The 23,591-nt window shown below is 39.8% G+C and overlaps 1 protein-coding gene across 4 annotated transcripts in view; it reads right to left on the bottom strand.

The window, feature by feature from the left end:
- Positions 1 to 23,591, bottom strand: part of prkcaa (protein kinase C, alpha, a) — a 141,624-nt gene that overhangs the window by 65,276 nt on the left and 52,757 nt on the right. For all 4 annotated transcript variants that reach the window (XM_087175732.1, XM_023412695.2, XM_087175733.1 and 1 more), the window contains exon 4: positions 949 to 1,060. In XM_087175732.1, the coding sequence (XP_087031858.1) occupies positions 949 to 1,060 (112 nt within the window). The remainder of the gene's footprint in view (positions 1 to 948; positions 1,061 to 23,591) is intronic.

Raw genomic sequence — 23,591 nt, 5'->3', positions numbered from 1 at the left:
GATTGGGAACAGTTTCCAGTGGTTACATCATCATGCCACCAGGTGAGAAGGTGAAAAATAATGAAACATGGTCATGCTGCTACTTTGCTCTCTATGTTCACAATTACTTTTTTTTTCGTGCCTCACAGTGACATTCCTGTGGCTCAACAGTGCTTAAAAATACTACAGTGCAATCTTATTGTGCCGCGATTAGAGGTGAAATTGATCTGCCAAAATAATTTGCCGCTCCACATCTCTATTTATGTACACCCTGGAGCATTCATTAGGCATAACTGGTGGTCTGTAGTAGGTGGCGGATAATGTATTTAGGAGCTCATTAAGGCATTCAGACTTTAATCCACTAACATAAGATTAAAGAGAAGAGGAGTGACAGAGGGATATTAATAAAGTCCGGGTAAAGCTTTGATAGCAGGCCTGTTCAAGGTGCAGCCAACATAGCTGCAGACTGAAAATAGAGACAATGTGCGATTTTAATGAGTGAAAGTCAAGAAGGAGGGGAAATACATAAACCTGTGATATTCCGTGAAGAGGAACAATAGGCTTTTTTATCAGGACACTGATATTGATAAAGTGGCTCTAAAACAGAACATAATGTGTGTAGAGCCACTTACAGCAAACCATTATTTTCATATGCATGCCATACTTACGACTCATTGACCTGTATAACAGAACAGTGCAGGATTAATTTTCCTCCTTCACAACTTTAACCTCTTGATACTGATGATTGACAATCTAAACAGCCATTTATAGTATTGATAAACAACAGTTTAGACTCAATGTTAAATATTATGCTACAGATATTATTTTTACACATGAATCAGCTGTTTAAAACAAGCACAGGCAACCATTTCATTTTCAGTTGTTTGGTTTTATCTGATGAAATGCTCATTTTAAAATCTCTCTCACACACTGAGTTTGATGTTACAGAAATTAAATTTAATAACTCACAGTCGCACTTCATGCCCTGGTGGATGAGGCCGTAGAGCAGAGAGCCACAATGGTCACAGAAGGTGGGGCTCCCATAGGTGTGGATCTTAAACTTGTGTTTTGTTCTGGGATCCTGGAATAATCAAAAGAGAAAAGAGGAATGAAAAAAAAACTTAAACAATGGGATGAGCAAAAACACAAAGCAAATGCCAGCTGTTATGTAGTTTAAGCTGCAAGAACACATTTTCTTCATGTTACTTAAAAAGACCTAATAGGTCTGTGGCCGGCTGATGACATCACTAAGAATGTGGTTTGATTAAAAAAGGGCCTTTCGACCGTCTGATTCAGACATTTTTTATGAGCTCTCTTATGAGCTTGTTTTTGTTTCTGTCTATGCACCTTATGTTGACTGTCTTGTTTTTGCACTAGTTAATTGCAGCACCACTGGCTCCAGAATGCAAATGCGTTTTATCCTTACTGTGTACTTGAGCATGAATACACAGGTGACAATGAAGTTCTCTTGAGACTCTTGAGTTTTGAAAAGGGAGCGAAATGTGTGTCCTTGAGAAAGTTGCTAAGTAAATACAGACAGATGTGCATTGATACCTCAGTAACAGCAAAATACTGGATGTTTAAAGGTTTTTGACATAAGGCCATCATTTCTAAAAAAAATCTAGCCTGGAAGAACGACTTCAGTTGATTTCAGCGTCCCTTTCTTCTTTCACTTACACATGATTTTGAAGGACAAGTGGAAAGCGAAATTGTCCTTCTGCATCACAAAACACCATTGTGTGTCACGAAAATGAAAGTCACTCGGGAGACAATCAGCTGACCACAGTCAGCGGTTATTTTCTTCTCTGGTACATTCTGAAGTGGCAGCCAATCAATCTGTATCTGCCTTTTATTGAATCTTGGTTTTGGGTTTTTTTTTTTTTCCATCTTCCTTGACCACATCAGTGTGTGACAATTGAGTTGTTCATACTCAGTGGGCTTAACATTCAATTCAAGAGCACCAAAGAAATAAATACAGTGCATTTCCCTCTTGCAATTACATGATTAATTTTCAAAGCCATGCTCATATCAGTACACACGATTCATCTAGGAATTATTGCACACTTGAAGACCGAGTCTTGTTGAATCAACACAATTAAATTCTCAGTTATTACCATAAACAATGAAAAAGACACTGCTTCTTGATTGTCATTACTCCATAAGTGTCAGAAGCCTTATGAGACTGTGTGCATTGTACTAATAATAGAAAAATTAGTATCATGTATTGTTGTTCTTTTGGCTCTCCAGTCAATGGGTGTAAACACTCATCAAAGCCATGAAAGCTTTTCATTCCTCATTAGCTTCCTATTATCGCAGTTCATTGCTCCAGGCTAATACTGCACATTAGTGTCAGTAAGATGTAAGGGTAGTAAAGGAGCTACAGGTTGCTAGAGGCTAAATCACATCTCCGTAAAGATAATACTGTAGCTACACTCTTTGTTGGCTTCTGCTACGTTACACTATTTTCCTACATACAACTAGTCCTGGACTCCATCTTATTTTAATTTTACCATTTCATAAAACAATAGTATACACTTTTTTATGTTGATTGCATTGATCTCATATGTTATTAAAAAAATTTGTGTTGATTTTTTCAACACAAATTGAGTGTCAAATCAAGAGAGCTTCTCCCAAAGACAAGGAAGCGGAATATTTCATCACCCACCTCTCAATTCTGTTTTAACGGTGCTTACGTGAGCATTTTACAAGATGTAAAACAGGCTGGAACCTCTTCTTGCACGCCTCTGCAAAATCACAGTCAAGCTACATGATTTCATTATCCCCTAACCACGTGAAATGACTCCCATCGAATAAGTTTTGATAACTTTACATCATTAAAAACCCCAGACTATATTGAAACTCATCAAGTGCTTCGATCCAAGTTGATTCGGGTTCGGAGTTATAATTTGGATTTTAGATATTGGTACCTGATGACACATAGTATTTTTCTAAAATTCAATATATGAGGTCAAAATATAATAGATTAGAGAGTATTAATGATAAGTGAAATTCACACACATAGAGCAACCAGCTCAGACCTGTAGCCATCACCACAAATACACAGAAAAACATTATCTATTACTGTTTGTTCTAACACAACATAATACATTTACACAGTATCCTCACACTGTTGTGTGGACTTGTAAGACAGCACTAATAAAACAACCCATATATTGTGCTTCGTTTGCATTTGCCATTCCTGAGCACAGGCCTGGTATTTGCATGGATAGCTTCCTTCCCCCCTTCAAGTAAATGCAGCACCAATCTTTTTATCAGATTCTCATCGCCACTCACTGGGCCAGCATCCATTACATAATTTGGATACTCAAATAAGGTAATATTTAGTATAAAGAGTAACCTTTAGCTACATTCAGAACAGCCAGAGATGTAAGAGGATGCAACAGAGCTACGACAGGTCAAATGTTCCACACAGCTGAGAGAAAGTGCTTCACCGGTAGAGAAAAATGAAGAGCCCTGTTAACACATCAAGGGATGATTCAGTGGATTTAGCAGAACCAATCTGGGGACTTTAACTGGAAAGAAATAATACATGGTGCCACTTCTAGAATTCTCCTGTTCAGCGTTTCGGTCGACAATTCAATTCAGCACTAAAATGGTAATGTAACATTCATAAGCTGACTCCATTTCATTTGGCACTCTGTCCGTCACTGCGGGACATTTACAATTCAATAAAATATGGCATTGAACTAAACAAATGGCACCCGGAGTAAACTCCACCATAAGTAAATATATGTGGATGTTAAGTAAAATGTGAAGTTTTTCTGATGTGATCTGTTGAACAAGCAGAACCAGTTACCATCCTGTTCTATTCTTTTCTGTACTGTACTATGGTACGCATGTTACTGCAACTACTATAATATTTGGGTATCACTTGAAGGTAAGTGGTACAGTAAAGATTAATTAGAATGCCACTGCAGCACTTACATTATACAGTGCAGGGTCCCTGTCACATGCTTACATTCATTCATGCCTTATGTGCACTCAAACTGCGGCATACGGAGCACACTCCACCGGAGTGGGCACTGGAGAACTGCCACTTTTCCAAGGACCTGTTCGAAGTGCTTTCCTGCTCATTCTCAATTTGTGCTGTACTGTAAATCTCTTTCAGAGTTAGAATCCCTTTAAGTGGATTTGCATTGAGAACATTATCCAGGCTAGTCCGTTCCTTTTTTTTTTTTTTTTTTTTTTTTACTGCATCTAGTTGAAAGAACACCTGTCTATGTATTCCATGGAAACAGGAGAGCTTCATTCTCCCAGGAAGGAGAGAAAGAGAAGAAGCACAGCAGTCCTACGAATGTGTGTCCTATTTTTTTCAGTGTGTTGAGAAAGTGTCAGATGTGAAATGAATGAAACCAGTTTGACCCAGCAGAAATAAATCATCAGTAAGGGGGGCATATATCTCAGTGAGAGCTGACAGTATCACACCATGAGGCGCCACAGTGATCAATGCTGCTGTTTGCCATTTCAGTCTGTTTGACACTGGCCTCTGGACGAAGGCAACAGAGACTCATTCAGGCTCCTCAGATCTTGCTCCCAATCTGCCATTTCAGTGCCTGTCAGTCTGCAGAGGCTTTGCACCTTTTCCAGAACAAAGAGCAATGCTTCCTTTGTCTGTCTTTCAGCTGTCCACTCCTCTAAGTAAGAAGTGAGCCCCGGTCTGAAGCAAAAGAGGTGTGATAGCATTTCAGCTGCTGTAGACAATTTAAAAAAAACACCATTTGAATATTTTATTGTGTACCAAGGAGTTGATACATCATAAACATGTCTTGGACACAGTTTCCACTGGTCTGCATCTAAAACGGAAAGGGAGTGACCTTTTACTTTTGAAATGCAGAAAATCTCGGCAATGAGGAAGTAATCACTAAATCATTGTAATTAATCAACGACAGCGCAAACTCTAAAAATACATAATGAAGATTTAGTGCTAAAGGACAGTAAATATCACACCTAAATAAAGTGTATGCAAGTCTCAAACATAAATATTTCACACAGTCAGTGGACATGTTCTGCTCTCCTTTTCTGGATACGTCTGTGACTCTCGCTTGTTCAGCACATCTCAGGCTGCCCACCATGACACGAGCAGTTACAGGCTGATGGTCGGCTTGTCTGAGATGTCCATCATCTTGAGTGACTTTAAAGTCCTCCAACATCACATTTTGTGCAAACACACAGTAGATACATTAGTATCACAGCTACAGCAACCACCGTACACCGTACAATACAGTCAAGTAACGGAGAATCCTGACAGAACACCTAATATTCCTCACCCTATCGCAGCCTGGTTAGCAGGAAACAGAATGTCCGAATCATGCTTTAATATGATTTTTTATTACAATGGCCGAATTATTAACTTTAATATATGACTATATTAAATATAACTATTCCATTTTCTGAAGTCAATGTTTTCATGCAGAGATAAAGCAAGTTACACGATACATATATACACTCAATTTGCCGCCAAGACCACACCACGTACAGGCCAGTAGTCAGTGTGTCACTTAGGGTCAAACACGAAAAAGAGAAAGGTAAACAGACCGTTGAGAGACAGAGAGAGAGAGACAGAGGGACAGAGAGAGAGAGAGAGATAGAGAGAGAGAGAGAGAGAGAGAGAGAGGGTGTGCCAGCTGCACTTACTCATGTCCACCCACACACAGCTGATCCTGAAGGATTATCCTCTCGTCCCGTCTCCCCGTCCCCCACCCTTTGCTTTGTTCCATCCATCTACAACATGAATGAGTGATGGCAACTAACAGCCACATTCAGCTGCAGATGAATCATGTATTTTTACCAACTGTCACATCCACGTTTGATGGCTGAACCATTCCTTAAAATTTCCTTGGTGAACCACTGCTGAGGCTCATGAAATCCGGCACTTAGCCTCCTGAATTGGCAATATGATGGTACCTGTGTGAGTGTGAGAGTTCCTCAGTTCCTGTTTTTACTGTCTCTACAAACATTTATATTGCTGATTGAAATATTGATTTCTTTTCAATTAATGGATTAAACTAGTAGTCAATGAAATGTCACAAACTAACAACAACAATCAGATTTCCAAAGCATAAAATTGAGTCTTCAAATCGCTGTTTTTCTGACCAACAGTCAAACAAGACTAAGAGTCTGCTGCCATGATAACAGCTCTGCGAAACCGTACTTAGGCACAGCAGTGCTTAGAGCTATGCTAATCTCAGCATGCTAACATGCTGATGTTTAGCAGGTATAAGATGTTCACCATCTTAGTTTAGCATGTTAGCATCCTATCCTTTGCCAATTACCACTAAACACAAAGTGCAGCTGAGGCGGATGAGAATTAGTTCAAGAAGTGGACAAATTTAAGTTTTAACCTGATTATGGATGTTAAGTCAATGGATCACTATGACTTAATACAAGTCATCCTGAGGAGGATATAAATGTATTTCCCAGATTTACCAGACATTTCACTCAAAACTACAAATGTGAACCTCATCAGTTCTAATATGTTAATTTCCCACAGAAGGTGGCGCTCTGTAAGAGTCAGGGGATCACATGAGTCCCTGTGATTCATCCTCGGGGGAACATGAAATATAAAATTTCATGGGAATCCATATAATAGATGTTGATATTTCAGTCTGAACATTGAAGGTTATTCAATCCACAGTAATTTCACTACTTAAATGACCTCAAAATCAAACTCAACTGTTATAATGATTTCCAACGTGCAATTTAAAGATTCACTAGGGCAAGCGGTAATGTGCAGAAAATGAAACCTGTAAATGAGTGTACCCAACTACACATCACTGGGCATGTTTGGTTGTCCATTAACACATCCTTTCTGCAAGCTCTGGGATGGAAGGGTTTACCCCTGTGGCTTCTATCCCCTATTACAGCCTAATTGGGTCTTAATGACAAATTCAAGACAGACTGGGTGGCGCTGCCCTGGCTGAGCAGCAGGGGAAGCAGAGTGTAATACCGAAAGCAACTATATAGGCTCAACACAAGACAGCCACAATGACAACCACATAAAAAAAACTAGAGGGTGTTACATGTTGATTGGATGAAGCAACAAAGGGGTTCCCCTTTGGCTACCAGTAATAAGAAAGCCAATAGGACTGTCCATATGTCACATTCAAAGACATGTCATTTGAGTAATTTTGCATCAATAGAGGAGAATAACATCTGTATTTGTCTCTGTTTAAAGGTGTGACTCGTGTACTGTTTATTCACAGGCCATGATACCCACTTTAACAAACAATTAAAGTGGTATGTGTACACCAATATGCAGAGTATCCAGCTGTTATAGAACAGATCTCACTGAGCACTGGTATTGTATAAATCTGAACAACAGAAAAGACTATGTTTGGTGAATTGTAACTGACATGAAGTTAACAACACTGCTTATGACATAGGAAAAAACACGCAAACCCATGACAGATGAGGAGTAAACATTGACTCCCATTTGGTATAAGTGATGATAACAATGATGGATGCTGGCTATAACCATGATGAGGGTAAACAAGGGAGACAGAAATCTCAGATGTTCTCCTTTAGTTTGTGGCAGCAGAACAGATTCCTTCACCAGTGAGCACAGATAAACAAAGATGGCCACCAAGACTAAGCCAACCCTTAACTTGATCTTTTGTCAAAATTGACCATAAAAGCTATAATTAATTTAGTTGCATGTAAAGTAGATAACATTTTATCTTATAATTCCAAAGTTGACAAAGATAGATCCAACACAAACTTTGTACTGAAAGACAGAACTGCCCACACAAGGAATGAAATATACCAAATTACTAAAATTCAACACAAGCCATGCTATTATTTTTACTTCTAAGTTATGATTTATCTGATATTTTTTCTTTAACTAATCCCTAAACGTATTTTGGTATTTGCCCTGGCAGATCTGCATGTGAAGTCACAGATCAAAAACAGACGCAGGGCAGAGGGCTGATCAAAAGACTGGAGGCAACCAGGAGATAGTGATGAAAACAGAAGCACAGGGGGTCAGCACAGTGATGTCGGCTAATTAGCCAGGCTCTCCAATCCAGTTTAATTAGCAAGCAGGACGCCAACCAGCCTCTGTTAATGAAGAGCTTGGCAGGGTGAAGGGAGCGGGGGCTTCCCAACAGAAGGGAGGAGGAGCAGAGGCGGATGATGTTAAAGACGAGGGTCACCCTCCATCTTGAATACAAACTACTCACAATGATGAACAATGACATTTTCACCCTGTTTACTGATATATACTGAAATATGCATGGATGTAAATTACAATGCTATTGCTTTTACACCTCTTTTGCAATTTACATTTCCACTTAATAACTTGACAACAGAAAATGTAACATTGCAACTACATCCATATTGCCAACCCAAAATAAACAATGTGACTCCTCTGTTGAAACTGGTTTCCAAGCACCCCAGGACATTGCATGATAATACCAAAACAAAGCAAAAATGTTTAAAAATAATCTGGAGAAAAATAATCCTGTAGCACTCAACAGATGCAACAACCGGTGCTGCAGTTACTTTTATCTCAGTTTCAGTTGAAAGAATCCAGACTAAGTTATTGTATGTGTGACGTGTTTGCTTTGTGTTATGCATTATGCAGACCATAAGAATAAAATGAACACGGAGATTCTCACCACAGTGAATATTAAAGCTGCTCACTACTAGCTTACTAGTTAACAGCCTCTACAAATACATTCATCAAATCCAGTGATTTCCATACCAACAGCATTGATGTAATATAATGTAATTTCAACAGATATAATTGGTGGGAATGGCCAATACCATGTGGGCTGTCAAGCCAGTAAACACTGGTGCCTTATAACACATTCAGGACTAGTGATGCGTGGATCAGCTCTGATGTAATCCGAATTCACACATATGCATAAATAATCCACCCACCACCCACACAAATTAATTATTTTCCATGGTTTAGAGACCCGCACCCGATCACAGATTACCATTATTTCTCAATGGGATAATACGCATGTTGATATGGTGACATATTACACTAAAGTAGGCTGACTTTAAATGAACAAACATTTATTTAAAGTAAAAGTTGACCGTTTTTTGGTCAAATGAAAATGGCAACAGGTATTTCCACAATAATCTGAACACAGGTTGACATTTAAATTCTGAATGTCTGTGATACTTCCCAAACACAAACTATTTAAAAGCTCATAATAATGTTTGGCTGCCCAAAATAATTAATTAATCATAAGTCAGCAGTCCAAACGCAGTCTGATAAAATTTTTTAAAATGATCACATTTCATAGAATGTGATTAATATTTTCCTCATACATTATAGATTATTTCACTCACCCACATCCCATCCGCTGTTAATCACAATGTTAATTTTTATGACCCGGCCCGACCGATCTGCATATTAACCACAGTGCCCGTGGATAAAACTGCTACCCGTGTATCACTATTGAGGACAGAACAACATCAAACATGCACACAAAATGAAAAAGATTTCTGTCTGTGTGAAGTCATGCATATACATGTGAAAAGCCAAGAAACTCCAGCTATACAGTATACATACAGTATATACGACCCAGAAATTGGCTTTTGCCAGGCAGGAGAAACCCAGCTGGAAAAATTAGGCTTCTCTAATCCCCTATCTATATTCTGGAAACCTGGTTTCTCATAGGCTATACATGATGTTTAAATAATCATGGTAGTACAGGAAGCTGACTGTAACCATGTTACTTAAGTGCATGTCATCACACTGAGTGAAAGAATGTGCAAGCTTCCCTGTAAACACTTGAGACTGCAGTCGACTCTGAAGGGTTAACAAATTGCAAAATCACTTTTGGGCCGTGAAACAGCCGCCGTTCAGAATCGCAACAACACTATTTTTTGACTTTATTGTACAGGAGAATATGGAATGACCTGAGTGTAGCAATCATCAAAGGGGCTGGGTAGCTAATTCAGTCCACCTGCATCCCACAGAGTCAAAAGCGATCCACCTTGTGTGACATTTGCAGCCAGAGGGAGAGAGGGAGCGAGAGAGTGTGTGAAATGAGACACATCACTTCATCCCTGCCACATCCTTCCTTCACTTATCTCTTTGACCCATCTGTTCCCTACAGGACTGAGAAATAAGTTATGACAGCAACACTTCAAGGTGAACCATTTCCATAATATCCAGCAACAGACAATTATTGACCACCATCAACTTCTCTGAGTTCTCTCTCTCTCTTCCCTCTTGTGTTCACTCTCTCACCTAATACTCTCCTCCCTTTTTTTACCCATCATCCCTCACTGGGAGATGACATTTGAGTTGGAAGTGGCAGTATGCTCCTTCCTGTACCAGTTTTTGAGTCACCCTCTCCTGTGGTTAACCTGTGTCTATGTGTATATGAGTGTATACACACAGACACACAAGCAACATTTGGGAAGGCACAGCAGGTTGCTTTTCTTTCACTTAAAATCTGTATTTTGGGAAGGGTAAGGATATGTTTGACAGATGCAGTATGTGTGCCTGTTGGACAATCTCTTCAATCAATAGCTGCAGCTACAGTTATTAGTTTGCAATGAGCAACTCTGAGTAATAGCTATATGCCAACTGACTGATGACTGGCATTTAGAAAGATGGTGAAACCACAACAGTTTGATCTAACTTTGTGATAAAGACTGTTACTGTGTACATAGTAAAACCAGGAGAATGAGCACTGATTAAAGTACTGATTACTGTATTTTTAAGTAATGCTACTAATATTGCCTATAGTCTGCAGTTAAACAAATGATGACGATATTTAAACATGTTTAATGAAACAATTTGACATTTTTGAATTGCCATTAAAAATAATTACTTTTTGGTTTTTTAAATGAGCTATTCTGGTTAATTTGGGAGTCTTCTTAAATTTTAACAGTGCCTCTAACTGTTAAATAATTCCCTCCTCTGCCCAGCTCCTGTTACTCATTTTCAAAGAATCATGGTCAAGCCCCTCAACCCGGCACTAATGACATTGTGACAGTCTGCTGAACTAAACAAAGCAGTCTGTGTTACTGTGTCACTGCTATTACACTGTGGTCCTTTTAATTACATTTACATCATATTAATCACCATTTCCTACTCCCATCAAACTCTACTGTACTAGAGAGACTGCGCCACTCAGGCATCACAGTCAATCACATGGATGGACACACAGGCGTGTTTTAAAGCATTGTGGAATGTAGTACAGAGCTTGATTAAAATGCTTGAGCTAGCCATCACTTTACTCCCCCAGATACACAAACACAGATACACACACACACACACACACACAAACACACACACACAAACTTTATTGCTGGCTACTTCTTAGTGAATACCCTTGTCTTGGCCTCCAGCTATAGGAGAATACGCCATGGTTATTAAGGTGAGGAGAGAATCTAAATAGAACAAAACGGAGCTGTCATTTACCCAGACATGAGGTGTTAGGCTAGGCAAGGTTACTATTTTTAGCATATAAATCACCACTCTGATTCCTCTTGGCCTTTCACTAAGCTGCTGAGTGCTGAGAGGGAGGGCAGGTTGCCACCACAACTCACAGGGGGTTTTCCTTGCCGTGTGTTATCTGTTAACACATCTGTCTGCTGGCAGAGGTAGAAATAACAACTGACATTTTTAATCGGCCAGGGCCCAAATTGTCTTTTTTACTGACTTTTTGTAAATAAATGCCATCTATTACAGCAGTGTTGTAGTAGTATCATAGTACCATGTAAAGTTTTCCCAACAAAGCCGGCAGAAAAATGATGTGTCATTAAATAACTATACTGTTTTAACCCATCATGCAGACTTTTTTGGTTGGTTGCTGCGATCAGTTTCAGCTTTTTTTAACCAAAGCATCTATACAATTTTTTGGGTAGTTGAGGTCCTCTGTTCATTTAAATAACAACCTCTGTGTGAGTTGTAGTGATAAATCAACAAAAAACCAATGCATCTCACGTGGAATGCCTCAGGAGTCTACCCTGGGTCCACATCTACTAAATCTATAAGCTACCCCTCGGTGAGTTCATGAAGATACAGGAGTATGTTTTGCACCAGAAAACTTTCCTAGAACACAAAATCACACACACACACACACACTCACAAGTGATGGAGACACAAGTACTAATTCAATCCAACTATTTTATTAATGGTCACAGGACTATATCCTTGCACACACTGGGAAATATGTTCACAGTCTAAATGTCCAATCATTTCCAAATGAAGCCCCTGTCCTTTGTGTCAAGTTAAGTGAAATCCATGTCAAGCCTCAAGTAGCCACAATAAAATTATGACTTGAGCCAGGATGGATCCTTACCTTTGCATAGCTGTGTTAGCAAAAATAACTTTCAGCTAACTATTGATTAGCAATTATTTGCCCTACATCCCTGAATGTCAAGAGGCTTCTTGCAGCTGAATCAGGTCTGAATTGTTTAAATGTTTAAACTGTTCCAAAACCAAAAAGATAATTGCTGTAAAACTCCTGGAATCTTGTGTTTGAACTTTGGTAGATGTGGCCTTAACTAACATGTGATAAAAAAAAAATATATATCCTAGGTGCTGATGACGACAGCCAGTATGTGGCCCCTACCTCTTAATAACAGCATCCTACACTCCTGCTGTGGCAATCTGGCCTTCACGAACCCCCCTGCTGCAAATCCGACCCAAATCTTTTGAGCCAGTACAGACTCACATTTACTAATACATAAAATGCAAGAATGCACAGGCAGTAAGGGAAATATTTCAAGTATGTTCCTAATATTTGAAATGCGGTGTTCAAAATTCATAAAGAGGGGAAAAATGATGTACAATTGCCAAAGGCTCTGATAAAACACAATCCAAGAAGACAAAAATTACTGTAACTGTTTCATGAGCCTGTTTCATCTTAATGGACCTTAAGAGAAAAGCACAGAACGCGATAGACTGAGCAGCACGGAGACCTCACAGCCCTTTGAACAAACTGTCGTGCTTAACTTTACACAGCTGGAGAAAAGTGAGCTCCCAGATAATACAGCACTTTCACACATGGGCACTGCAGACACTGGCTCATTAGCATAGCAACTGGCACATGCTGAGAGTGACATCCTCGCGGTCAGGAGAGGACAAGGGGGTCTGTGAAGGCTGCAACATCAGCTGGAAGATGACTGCGCTGTTTACTACCTCCTAGGCCAACTTTTTCTCAAGCACAGGAACAAGTTGAGAAATAAAGAAGAAAAAAAAAAACAAGACCTGTTGGTTCATTCGGTCATGTTGCGAACGCCAAAAAGCCAGAATAAATTGGCTTATCAGACGAAAGCCATCTGTCAGGTGTTTAATAATTAAAAGAACTTCACAAGATGTGTTCCAAAAAGGTTTTCTGATAACCAAAGTCTTGGCAGAGTCTTTTTTCACTGTAATGATCCAGCTGACAGAGCAGAGTTGAACAGAGTTGAACAGAGTTGTGGTTTGGATTACAGAAACTCAACAGAAGTTCGCTTTTGTCTGTGCAATCAATGTTATGACTGCAGCTTTGAGAGCGTGTGTGTGTGTGTGTGTGTGTGTGTGTGTGTGTGTGTGTGTGTGTGTTATGGACTGGAGGAATAGATACTTTGGCTTCTTTAGCATTTAAAAAAAAAAAAAAAAACAGAAGCCCAGGAATTCAGCAAACATATTGTAAAGTCTGGTGTGAAAAGAATGTGTGGACAGAGAGGGAGAGAAAGAGAAAAGAAGAAAAGCATTCTCATATTTATATTTAATGTAGATCCAGATCAAGTTATCCTCCAGTAATCTGACATCCTAATCTTACAAATAAAAATGGTAATGGTATGTAAAGCAAAGCCAGGCTCAGGTCTGACCGAAGGAGAATGTTTGACTCAAGAAATACTTACTCTGTAGATAACAGGGGCTTATGGTCAGAATCTATTGCTTCAAATGCTGTGACGTTATTTCTCACTGCCAGTTTTTTAAAGATATAATGGCATCAAGCACTTAAAGTGAATCAATAATTAACAATCAGCTTAATGACATTGATTAGTTAGTGAGTCAGTTCTCTTTTAAATCATGCTGTCGACATGGAATGAATAGAGTCAAGGCCTGAATCTTAGCCAGATAATAATAGACGTGATCAGGTACTTTTTTGTTAAACTAAAACCGACTTATACAGTAATTAGTTGGATCACAAATCAAGCAATCATCACGGTGGTATGAGGTCAGTGTCAGGTTGATAATTTATCCTTTCCCACTGGTTAACACTGTACTGAAGTATGAAACTTAATTGTCTCAAACATTTTCAGTCACTACCCAGCGTCTGCGCTGCTCAAGTGAGTTGCCAAAAGTTTTGCAAACACTGCAAGGTCACCACTTTCCAGTGAATATTTATTTTTCTTTGCCTGACGCACCGCAAGATAACCTGTAGTTATTAAAGTCCACAGAACTGTATCTCCATCTCTTGAGATACAGGAGGAGATGGAGAGAGGCAGGCTGACCTATCTGTAAATCATTCTATTTCTGGGGTTGAGCTCCAGACCTACTGCTGGTTCAGCTTCAGGCCTCCCTCTCACAAGCGAGGTCAAGTTTAGACTTTAGACCCTCTCAGGCTTCTATTTCAAGTGTTTTTGTGTGCGCTGACATGAGCGACAGTTATAGCATGTCTGCCTGTTTGACAGGATCTTAAATAAACCATGCCTTTACCTTTACGCCACCACCGATAGTATTAGATTTCTGTGAACACAGCGATGTTATCAGTCAGACTCCACCTTCATTCATTATAACAGAGTGATACTTTGGTAAATAAAACTAATAATCAGGACTTCAAAATAGTTAAGTCCGTGTAAATGTATTTTTATAGTGTACTGAAGTTATCTGAACTCAGTGGCTGCCTAAGAAGTTCAATGTAAAAACATATGGTATATGCTTTGGGAAAAGGTAGTAAAAAATGATTGGGTGTTAATGGGCTAAAACAAGCAAAACCACTGGGTGCTTAAGGCTCAATACTGATATCATAGAGGGATGGATATGGATGTTTTGTTGTGTGCTGGCAGGCACTGGTGAGGACAGACTCCCGTCCTGCAACATCTGTGATACCAAGTTGATTCAGGGTCAAGAGCAGTTCCAACTCTCCCATGCACTAGTCATTAGTAATACTTTGCGTGGTTGGAAGCGAGACAGGCTACCAGATACTTGCTGTAAACAAACCTCGCAGGGACTGATAGAATGTGCTTGTGTGTGTATATTGCATAATTTTCTTTGTGTGCTTTTATTGTGTGTGTGTGTGTGTGGTGTGTGTGTGGTGTGTGTGTGTGTGTGTGTGCATGTGTGTGTGCTTGATGGGGGGATTGTGCAGGGTCAAGAAGGCAGGAATTCTGATTAGCTTTGGTTCCCATCATGCTAAACAAACAGGGACACAACCACTGAGCATTGAGAAGCCCAATGCATCTCGGGTGCCTCAGCTATTAATCTGTGACGCAGAGATTTCTTGATTAAGTGTTATACTTCACTTGCATATCATGACCACTTTTCATCAATCTGCTTATGGCGGGTTAGTGATTTCTTGACTCACAATAAGACAGTCCCCAGTGGGTGTGAAGTTGCTGCAGTTTTAAAATCACAGGTGTCCAGGGCAATGTCAGCTGCAATGCAAGAGTTCTTGTCTGTCAGGAAAACAACGGTGGAGGTCGAACAATGCTGCTGGTTGTTCAAATTACAGTATAACTGTCAGACAAGACATTGTGTCTCACTCTCCGTCCAGCCTCTTCTGAACTGCACAGTGTGCAGAAATCAAACTCAAATGGAAACGAGATCCACAGAGCTGAGAGCTGAGGTTGCAATGCTGACATCTCCCAAATGTCCATGTGAAATGGCAGCTCCAGGAAGATTTCCTTTGATTCAGAGGGGTCAGAAACCGGCAAATAATCCTGCCACAGACACGCTGTCCAAATGTTAGAGTCCAAATACATTCCCATTCAGCCAACAGCTTCATATCTTTTCACTATTCATTTATGCACAGTACATACACTATAGGGCTACCTTTGCCATGTAGTTTAACAGTAGAAAATATGGACTGGAAACGCAATTCATTTCAGGCACTGAAAACTTGCCCTATCTGCACATTAACCCTTTCATCTCTCTGCCATTTGGCAAAGAGTGAGGTACAGTATCTCTTTGGCTTGCTTCTTGCCACGTAAGTTAGATGACAGACAGAGGATGCAGATGCAGAGGAAACTCGCAGTAAAATTTAGTAAAGGCTATGGAGGTTTGCACTGCATCAACACTGATGTATGTAATACTTCTCCACTGGGGAACATTTCCCCAGGAAGTGATTCAGCAGTTCCCACCGCGCCCACCCATCTTCTATCTTCCACCACTACCAAACACACAGACACACAGACACACAGACACACAGACACACACACACACACACACACACACACACACACACACACACACACACTTGAGAGCATGGGAGCACTTACACCCTTCTGTATGGTCTCCCCCCTAGCAAAGCCTTCATCAAACCTCCTTTTAGACAGGCACGTCACAGACCATTAGCAACAGAGACTAGAGATCTGTTAGTGTTCATTAGGATCCCGGAGCGTATAAATACCATCAGCAGGCAACCCAGGGGACTCTCTACCATCACATCACCCATCAGTCAGCACTGATAATCACCAGAAACAATGACATACTGTATTTTTGATGAAAAGTGTAAAAAACATTATCTCTTTTTTTTCTTTTTTTTTTTAAAGGCTCTGTGTTTCTTGTAACTTACAACTGTAATGTATACAGTTTATTTCACATATAATTGTATCAGTTAAAGAGGAGAATCTAAAAGAAAGATCCAGTTTTGGGTTACTATAACCCATACAGAAATGTAAAATATGACATATATGTCACCTATAAGGGGAAACATTATTATCCCATATATACATCCTACATACACTATATATATAATACACTGTTGCCCATAAAGTTGGAATAATTTTGTTTTCAGACACAATCCTCTGTTTATTCTTATTTAAATGCATGTCCCAATTACCCAGGTGAAATGAAATAAATCACAGTCACAATCATTTCATGGAAAGAGGTAAACAATATTTTATTCCTACTTTATGAGCAACAGTGTATATGAAGACATAAGTGTATAACACATATGAAATACCTAGAGTGAAATTTGGCTATTTACATATATAAGCATACATACATAAACATACATTTTTGTATGGGCTAGACACATACATTATGTCAATAGATTACATTGTTCCAATTTCTAATACGTGTTATATATAATTTCTACATAAAAGTTCCTATTTAATATGTACATATATTTGCATATGGAAAATCATTCCACTAAAATATCCAAAACCTGTTCAAATAAATGATTATCATTAATCTGAAGATTTAATTGTTGCCACAATTTCTAGTCCAGTGACAGCCTTACTGAGTAAATTAGTATCATCATCATAATGCTCTGGATACTAACGTGAAAATTAAGATATTGGAAAAAGGGAACTTACTCTGAGAGATTTTAGTGACTGCAATGATATTACAACAGATTGTAAGGTTTTTTTTTATAACAATACAATACAACAAAAGGCTTTGTTAATATTCCTGTTTTCCTTAGTATTTCATAAACAACATGTTCATAACAAAGGGAAGCAGTGTTGCTGCTCTCATATCCCTCTTTCTGCTCAGAATCATTTATTGTAGACCAGAGACCAGATGTCTAAACCTCATATTACTTGAGTGTGTAGCAGTGTTAACATGCCCACATGGTACAATCACAGTATTTGAATGTGACTCTCATTAAGTAAACCTACTGTAACTGAATTAAACTGCCAACTTGAATGGTGTCTTAGCAGCAGTATGAATATAAAGGCACTGTTGTGCAGGTAACATAATCAGTACTTGATCTTTGTTTTTCCGGTGTCTAGGAAAGCTTTTCTGAATAAAGACTATTTTTCAGCGACACACACACACACACACACACATACACACACACACACAGTTCTGGAGAACCATTAAGATCCACAGTCCGACTCTGTAAACACTTCCCAGACAGAATAATAATCTCTCATGTTCTTATTTTTTATTTTTGTGTGTCACAGAGCATGGGAACTCAAAACAGTGTCTATTCTCATCTTCATGTGGTCAGATGTGCTCTCAGTGAGTTTTAATTTAAACTGCAATTCAGTTTAAATAGCAATCTGTAGTGTTAGGGCTTGTGTCATAATATCTACACATATCATCGAGTTTGGCTATAAAGTTGGTTTTGAGCACGCCTCTGTAAGACCCACGCATTTGTTTATATTAGACTGTGTCTCCTGAGGAGACTTAATTCCTTCAGGGTCTAAGATGAGAAAGTTCATGAACCTCTGCCTCGTCAGATATGGAGTCCACTGCAAGGCATAAGCAACAAACGTCCAACTGTGATGCATGGTCAACAGTCTGAGGGAATCTACATCACAAACACTCATTAACATTTATAACCAACAGCGTGTTTGTCCCAGCATAGGAGAACAAGCCCATTCTCGAAAGATGATTTCTCATAAATTAGTCAACTCTGTCATGTCTTTTTGACTAAAAACACTGACAGTTATCATTGCCTGAAGTATTTTTATTAATAAAAGAAGAAACCCTGAGCAAAAACAACATCATCCTGCAGCAGATCTCCTCCCAGTGCATTTATCAGTTGGAGGCTTTTCCAAACAGGAGAAGGGTGCCGCAGTGCATTATAGCAAACAGACCTTAAAATCAAATCCTGAAATGGACTTGGTATTTTATGCCGTGCTTCATCTTGTCCCGTCTTCTTTATTATCTAGAAAAGATATCTCCTTTCCATTTCCTTCTCCTCCTACTTCTCCTCAATCCCAACCTCTGCCCTTCTTGTTTGTTCTCCAGTCCATCAGTAGACCATAAAAACAGTAACGGCTCACATCTTTTACCTTTTTTTCTTTTTCTTGATTTATCATCTAATGTGCTCTCTGTGTAACTGGTGTTAATACAGAGTTAAGCTGACAAACCCGAAGCAACATTTCCAAACACATCACACGGGGGGTGCGGGGGGGTGGCTCATCTTAGACAATGAATTCAGCTTGGTGAAAGAGGCCAAGCTGCATTAGACACACTACATTAGCAGAACACATTCTCTTATTCCCTGTGCAAGGACATGAGTAGCTGTTACGGGTCTCCTCTCGTGTGCCCGTTCTGCAGCTACCAGCCACAGACATAATCCTATCTGGCACTTATCGCGGTGTGATTTTATGTGAATGTCTTGTGTGCTTTTAGCAAAGCACAATGATCTCATTTAGTTAAAACAGTGTAGTGTGACAGGGCCCTGCAGGATATGTCAGCACTCACACCAAAATAAAATCAGTCCACTAAGCACAAATATGCAGCATCAAGTTTCTTTGGGTCCATGTTTCCCTGGAAGTATGGGTTTGCACCTAGGCTTGCATGGGGGCGTGGGCTAAAAGCATGAGCTGGGATTCGGCTCAGTAAGGGGTGGGAGGCTGACTTATGTGGACACTGGCACAGAGGCGATTACATCACACTGTCATAACTGGCTATATTTGCATTCAGTCAAACGTCGAATATTACTACACAGTAAAAGAGGTCATACAGAGAGCACTGCTAGGTCTTTGGGTATATTCCTTTACAAACATTTATTTTTTTCATTTCAGCAGCAGGTTTCACCCTCCTGATGTGTGTTCTGTATAGGCACTGTTTTATTTTGGGGGTCCAGGCACTAAAAAGCTTTTCTTTCTTCCTCTTAAAAACATGAGGCAAGATTTATTCCCCTGTTCTTCACTGGCTTTAAGTCTGAAAGCTTTCTAGAAAGAAAAGGGAAGCTTTCGAAAAGATTTCTTTAAGAAGTTTAAACATTCCTCCAAACTACAACAGAAGTATAAACGCACATCTGCAATATGGTTCAATAGCGAAATGAAGCAGCTTGCCATTGGCCACTTAACTGTATTGTTAACTGACAATACAAAAAGTCACGTGGTGATTGATACTGGCAAACTGATGTTATCGGATGACGCCACATCAGCACAAGCAGAATCCTCTTGCTGGGAACTCTATCACTCACAAAAGGTGTTCCAGTGAATTTGCTCCTGGATTCACTTCTTTGCACCACTCCCCGGCTGAACGGTGAAATGGTGAACACCATGACGAGGTGTTTTAAGACAACTTGCAGGCCAGAACAGGCCTGTTCAAATGAGATGGACAGCACCATCGCTAGAAGGAAATGGACTAAAAATACAGGAGAAAGGATCCAGCGCCAGTGACAACCGAAGATGCCTGTGGCGCTGATGATGTAATTTAGCTCCACTCCAGTTTAATCCTGTTTTCAATTCCCAAGCAGAGTCCCTGTAATGAGATGGTGTGTGTCCCAAGCCTTGTCCACAGAACACCTATTTTTCCCAGACCTGCTGGAGTCTGCCCAAACCATCTCCTCCTCTGTGATTTGCCCTTTTAAATATTAGATCACTCCTGCCTACAGCATTACTCATTAATATTACAAATTAGATTTTTCTCAGATTAACTGAGGTCCTGATTATACTTTACGATTTCCTTCCCTTTAACTGATTTGAGGCTGTGTCTCTGATACCATTTTGCTGGTGGATATTGTGGAGTACCTGCGTATTGTATGCGGTATAGCCATTCAAAATGTGTGTCTGTTTCAGCTCTGCCATGCTGCCATGTCACCCTCAGGTCAGCTCCGTCTGTTTCCAAGCAGAGGATGCAAAAAGGGCTCTTAGCTGCTGCTTAACTCTGTTACTCTGCAACAGCTATCCGTGCACTGAGCAGCCTCAAGGGGATAGGGGTGACTGTCTGAGTGTGTGTGTGTACGTTTGTCTGTATGCGTGTATGTGTGTATGTCTGTGTGTGTGTGTGTGTGTGTGTGTGTGGGTGTGTGTGTGTGTGTGTGTGTGTGTCCGTAAGCAGAGGGGAAATCAGTGCAAAAAGACTTGCCGATTTGCCCCGGGTCATATGTGGTGCACTCGTTAAGTGGACATCAATGATGCGGCAGCCACACGCTCCTACAAACACGAGCACATCAGACCTCTCAGTTTCATCTGCTGAGCCCCTGTAGTGAAACGGGAAGCTCTTGCATTATTGATGGGCTCGTCCTGTAAAGCATTGAACTCACTCACGCTGCTGGTAACATTATACCTGGCAGTCGAACAAAAACATTTTGTCAAATTAAGTGGTTTAATCAGACTAACTGATGGAATGTGATTACAAGTGATACTATTACAGATTGCTACAAATGATCCCCTTGAGGCCAAATTTACTAAACTAGCATAGCTTCACATGTAATTCCATTAACACAGTAATTAAGTAATTGTTCTAAAAGTTTAAAGAAGCCAAAAAAAAAAAACCCAGTATTTAATCTCAAGACTTTTTTATAACAAAATTCCAGCATTTCCTTCAGTTTAAATGCATACTTCACTACATTGTGTTATTCTTTTTGCCTTGAAAATGAACTGTTGTGTTACTCCAGAAAAGCTTTTCACATGCTCCCAATAATTCACAAGACACAGCATATAACTAGTTGTATTAGCTGCATGCACTCATTTTACCTGTACCTTTTTTTTTTTTTTTTTTTTTTTACAGGTTCACATGACAATTTCAATGAGAAGCAGTATTTTCGTATTTTGAGCAGCAAGCCTGTGACCCGACAGACATCCCTTCAATCGCTATGAAACTGGTGGAGGAATCAAGCGTTGGCTCTCTCAACAAAGTCGGCACCCACAGCCTAAATCTATCATGTGCGAGTAATGTGCATATCTGCAGCCTATCCTGCCCTTGAAACAACACCCCGAGGCTGTAGCTCTGAGGACAGAATGTACATGGTAAAACCAAGACCAAGACAGGAACTGAAAAGATCTAGTGACTCTTGTTGGCATCTTTGTGCACACTTTGTTTCCTCCAGTAGGGGAGTTATAAAACACAGACATGAGTCATAAAATGCAGGTAGCCTAGATACTGCAGATCTTCAGGATATTTGCTGGCCATGGGAGTTATTGCCTTCCTGAATTGCACGCCCGGGAGGCAGCATGCCATGTAATAAGTGTGGTTGCCCCTGGCAACAGTACTGCCAAGTACTGTTGAAATGTATATTAAAAGGAAGCTTCAAATATTTTGAAATGGGAGGAGATAACATACTCATGCATTTTTAAAGGACAGAGATTTGATTGGTGGTTGGCGGCCATGTGGTCACAGGAGTTGTTGAATTATAGAGTCATAAAACCCAGCAGAGCGTCTGCGTGAACAAAGGCCGGGGAATAATTGAACCCTCTTTTGCTCCAAGTCAAGTCTGCTCAAATTGAATTGGATTTCTACACATTAGTTCTTCTTAAGCATAAGAGTATCAGATAAGAATACAGGATATAACACATCATCAATATATCCAAGTGTGGAAGTAGCAAGTAGCATTAAAGGTCTGCTTGACTACAGCAACATTGAAAGAACATAACCTCAATTGGAATAAAAGTGGAACTAAATTGTTTTTAAATGATATACCTTTCTAAAGTATTACACATGAATGAATGCAGTGATTCTGGTAAATTAATTAACAACGGTGTTTTCATACATTTTGTGCAAAACAAAATTAGGAGACTGGGATCACTGCAGCACGCAGATGTCAAAGGTCATTAAAAGTCAACTGTCTGGTTAATGATAAACCTGATGTTCCTTCACTACTCTGAGCCCCAGAATCCCCCCTGCTCAGACTATTTTCTGCTGTTACGGCTTACGTGTCATCCGTGGCGTGCTCTATTTAAAGAGTCTGGGTTGATGATCTTGAATGACACACTGACATATCTCCAGTTACATAGGCCAGGCTGTGCTGCTATAATGCCGAGAGGCTATGCATGCCCAGCAGGCAAGTAGGCATTTAAATGGAGTTTCACACTTATCAAGCAGGCAAGAAGCAGCTGATGGCACATAGTTGGTACTAGCAGCCAATGAAGAGGCGAATGGGAGACCTCAGTGACCGTGTCACACAGGAGCTGATATTTATCAAGCATCTAAAACGATTTTGATGGTCCAATTAAAGAAAACCTTTCTAATACATTTAAATTTTGTAACAGAAAACTACATTATGGCTAAATCCCTTTTTTAAGGTCAATGTGCTGATTAAATTATCCTGCAGAAAACGCTGCTCAGTAAATTTGGACTACTGTTAAGAAAAAAAAAAAAAATTCAACCTGCAATCTTGCAGGAAACCACCTGCTCACTCAGTGTAGCACCTCTTGGCCTGGCCAAGACGGATGTAGGTGTGTTAGTTTTGGACACCAACCCAACATTTCCCATCTGTCTCTGGGCCAGATAAGGTCATTGCTAATGGCACAGTAATCTGCCAATCGGCTTTTGTCTGAACTCAGTCCTGATGAATTAGAATTATTATTTAGAGTTATACCATGAACTCCATGACCCTGTCAGGGATGAAAGTCACTGTCAGTGTGTTGTGAAGTCACTATCACGGTTTGGAGGAAAAACGACTGACTTGGATAGCAGGACGTTTTATTACAGGAAGAGAACAATCTAAAGTTCATCTTGGGGATGGGGACAGAGACTCACTGGGTGGAATATTTAAATTATTTTTCCTAAAGCTGGCGGCCAGTGACTCAACTGGAACACTGACATTGAATGA

This window comes from Seriola lalandi, unplaced genomic scaffold (genome assembly GCF_002814215.2).
Source record: "Seriola lalandi dorsalis isolate HSWRI2012SDOR001 ecotype SW California unplaced genomic scaffold, Sedor1 jcf7180002054486, whole genome shotgun sequence".
NCBI lineage: Eukaryota > Metazoa > Chordata > Actinopteri > Carangiformes > Carangidae > Seriola > Seriola lalandi.
Note: the sequence above shows the minus strand (reverse complement) of the source record. Positions and strands in the feature narration are given on the sequence as shown.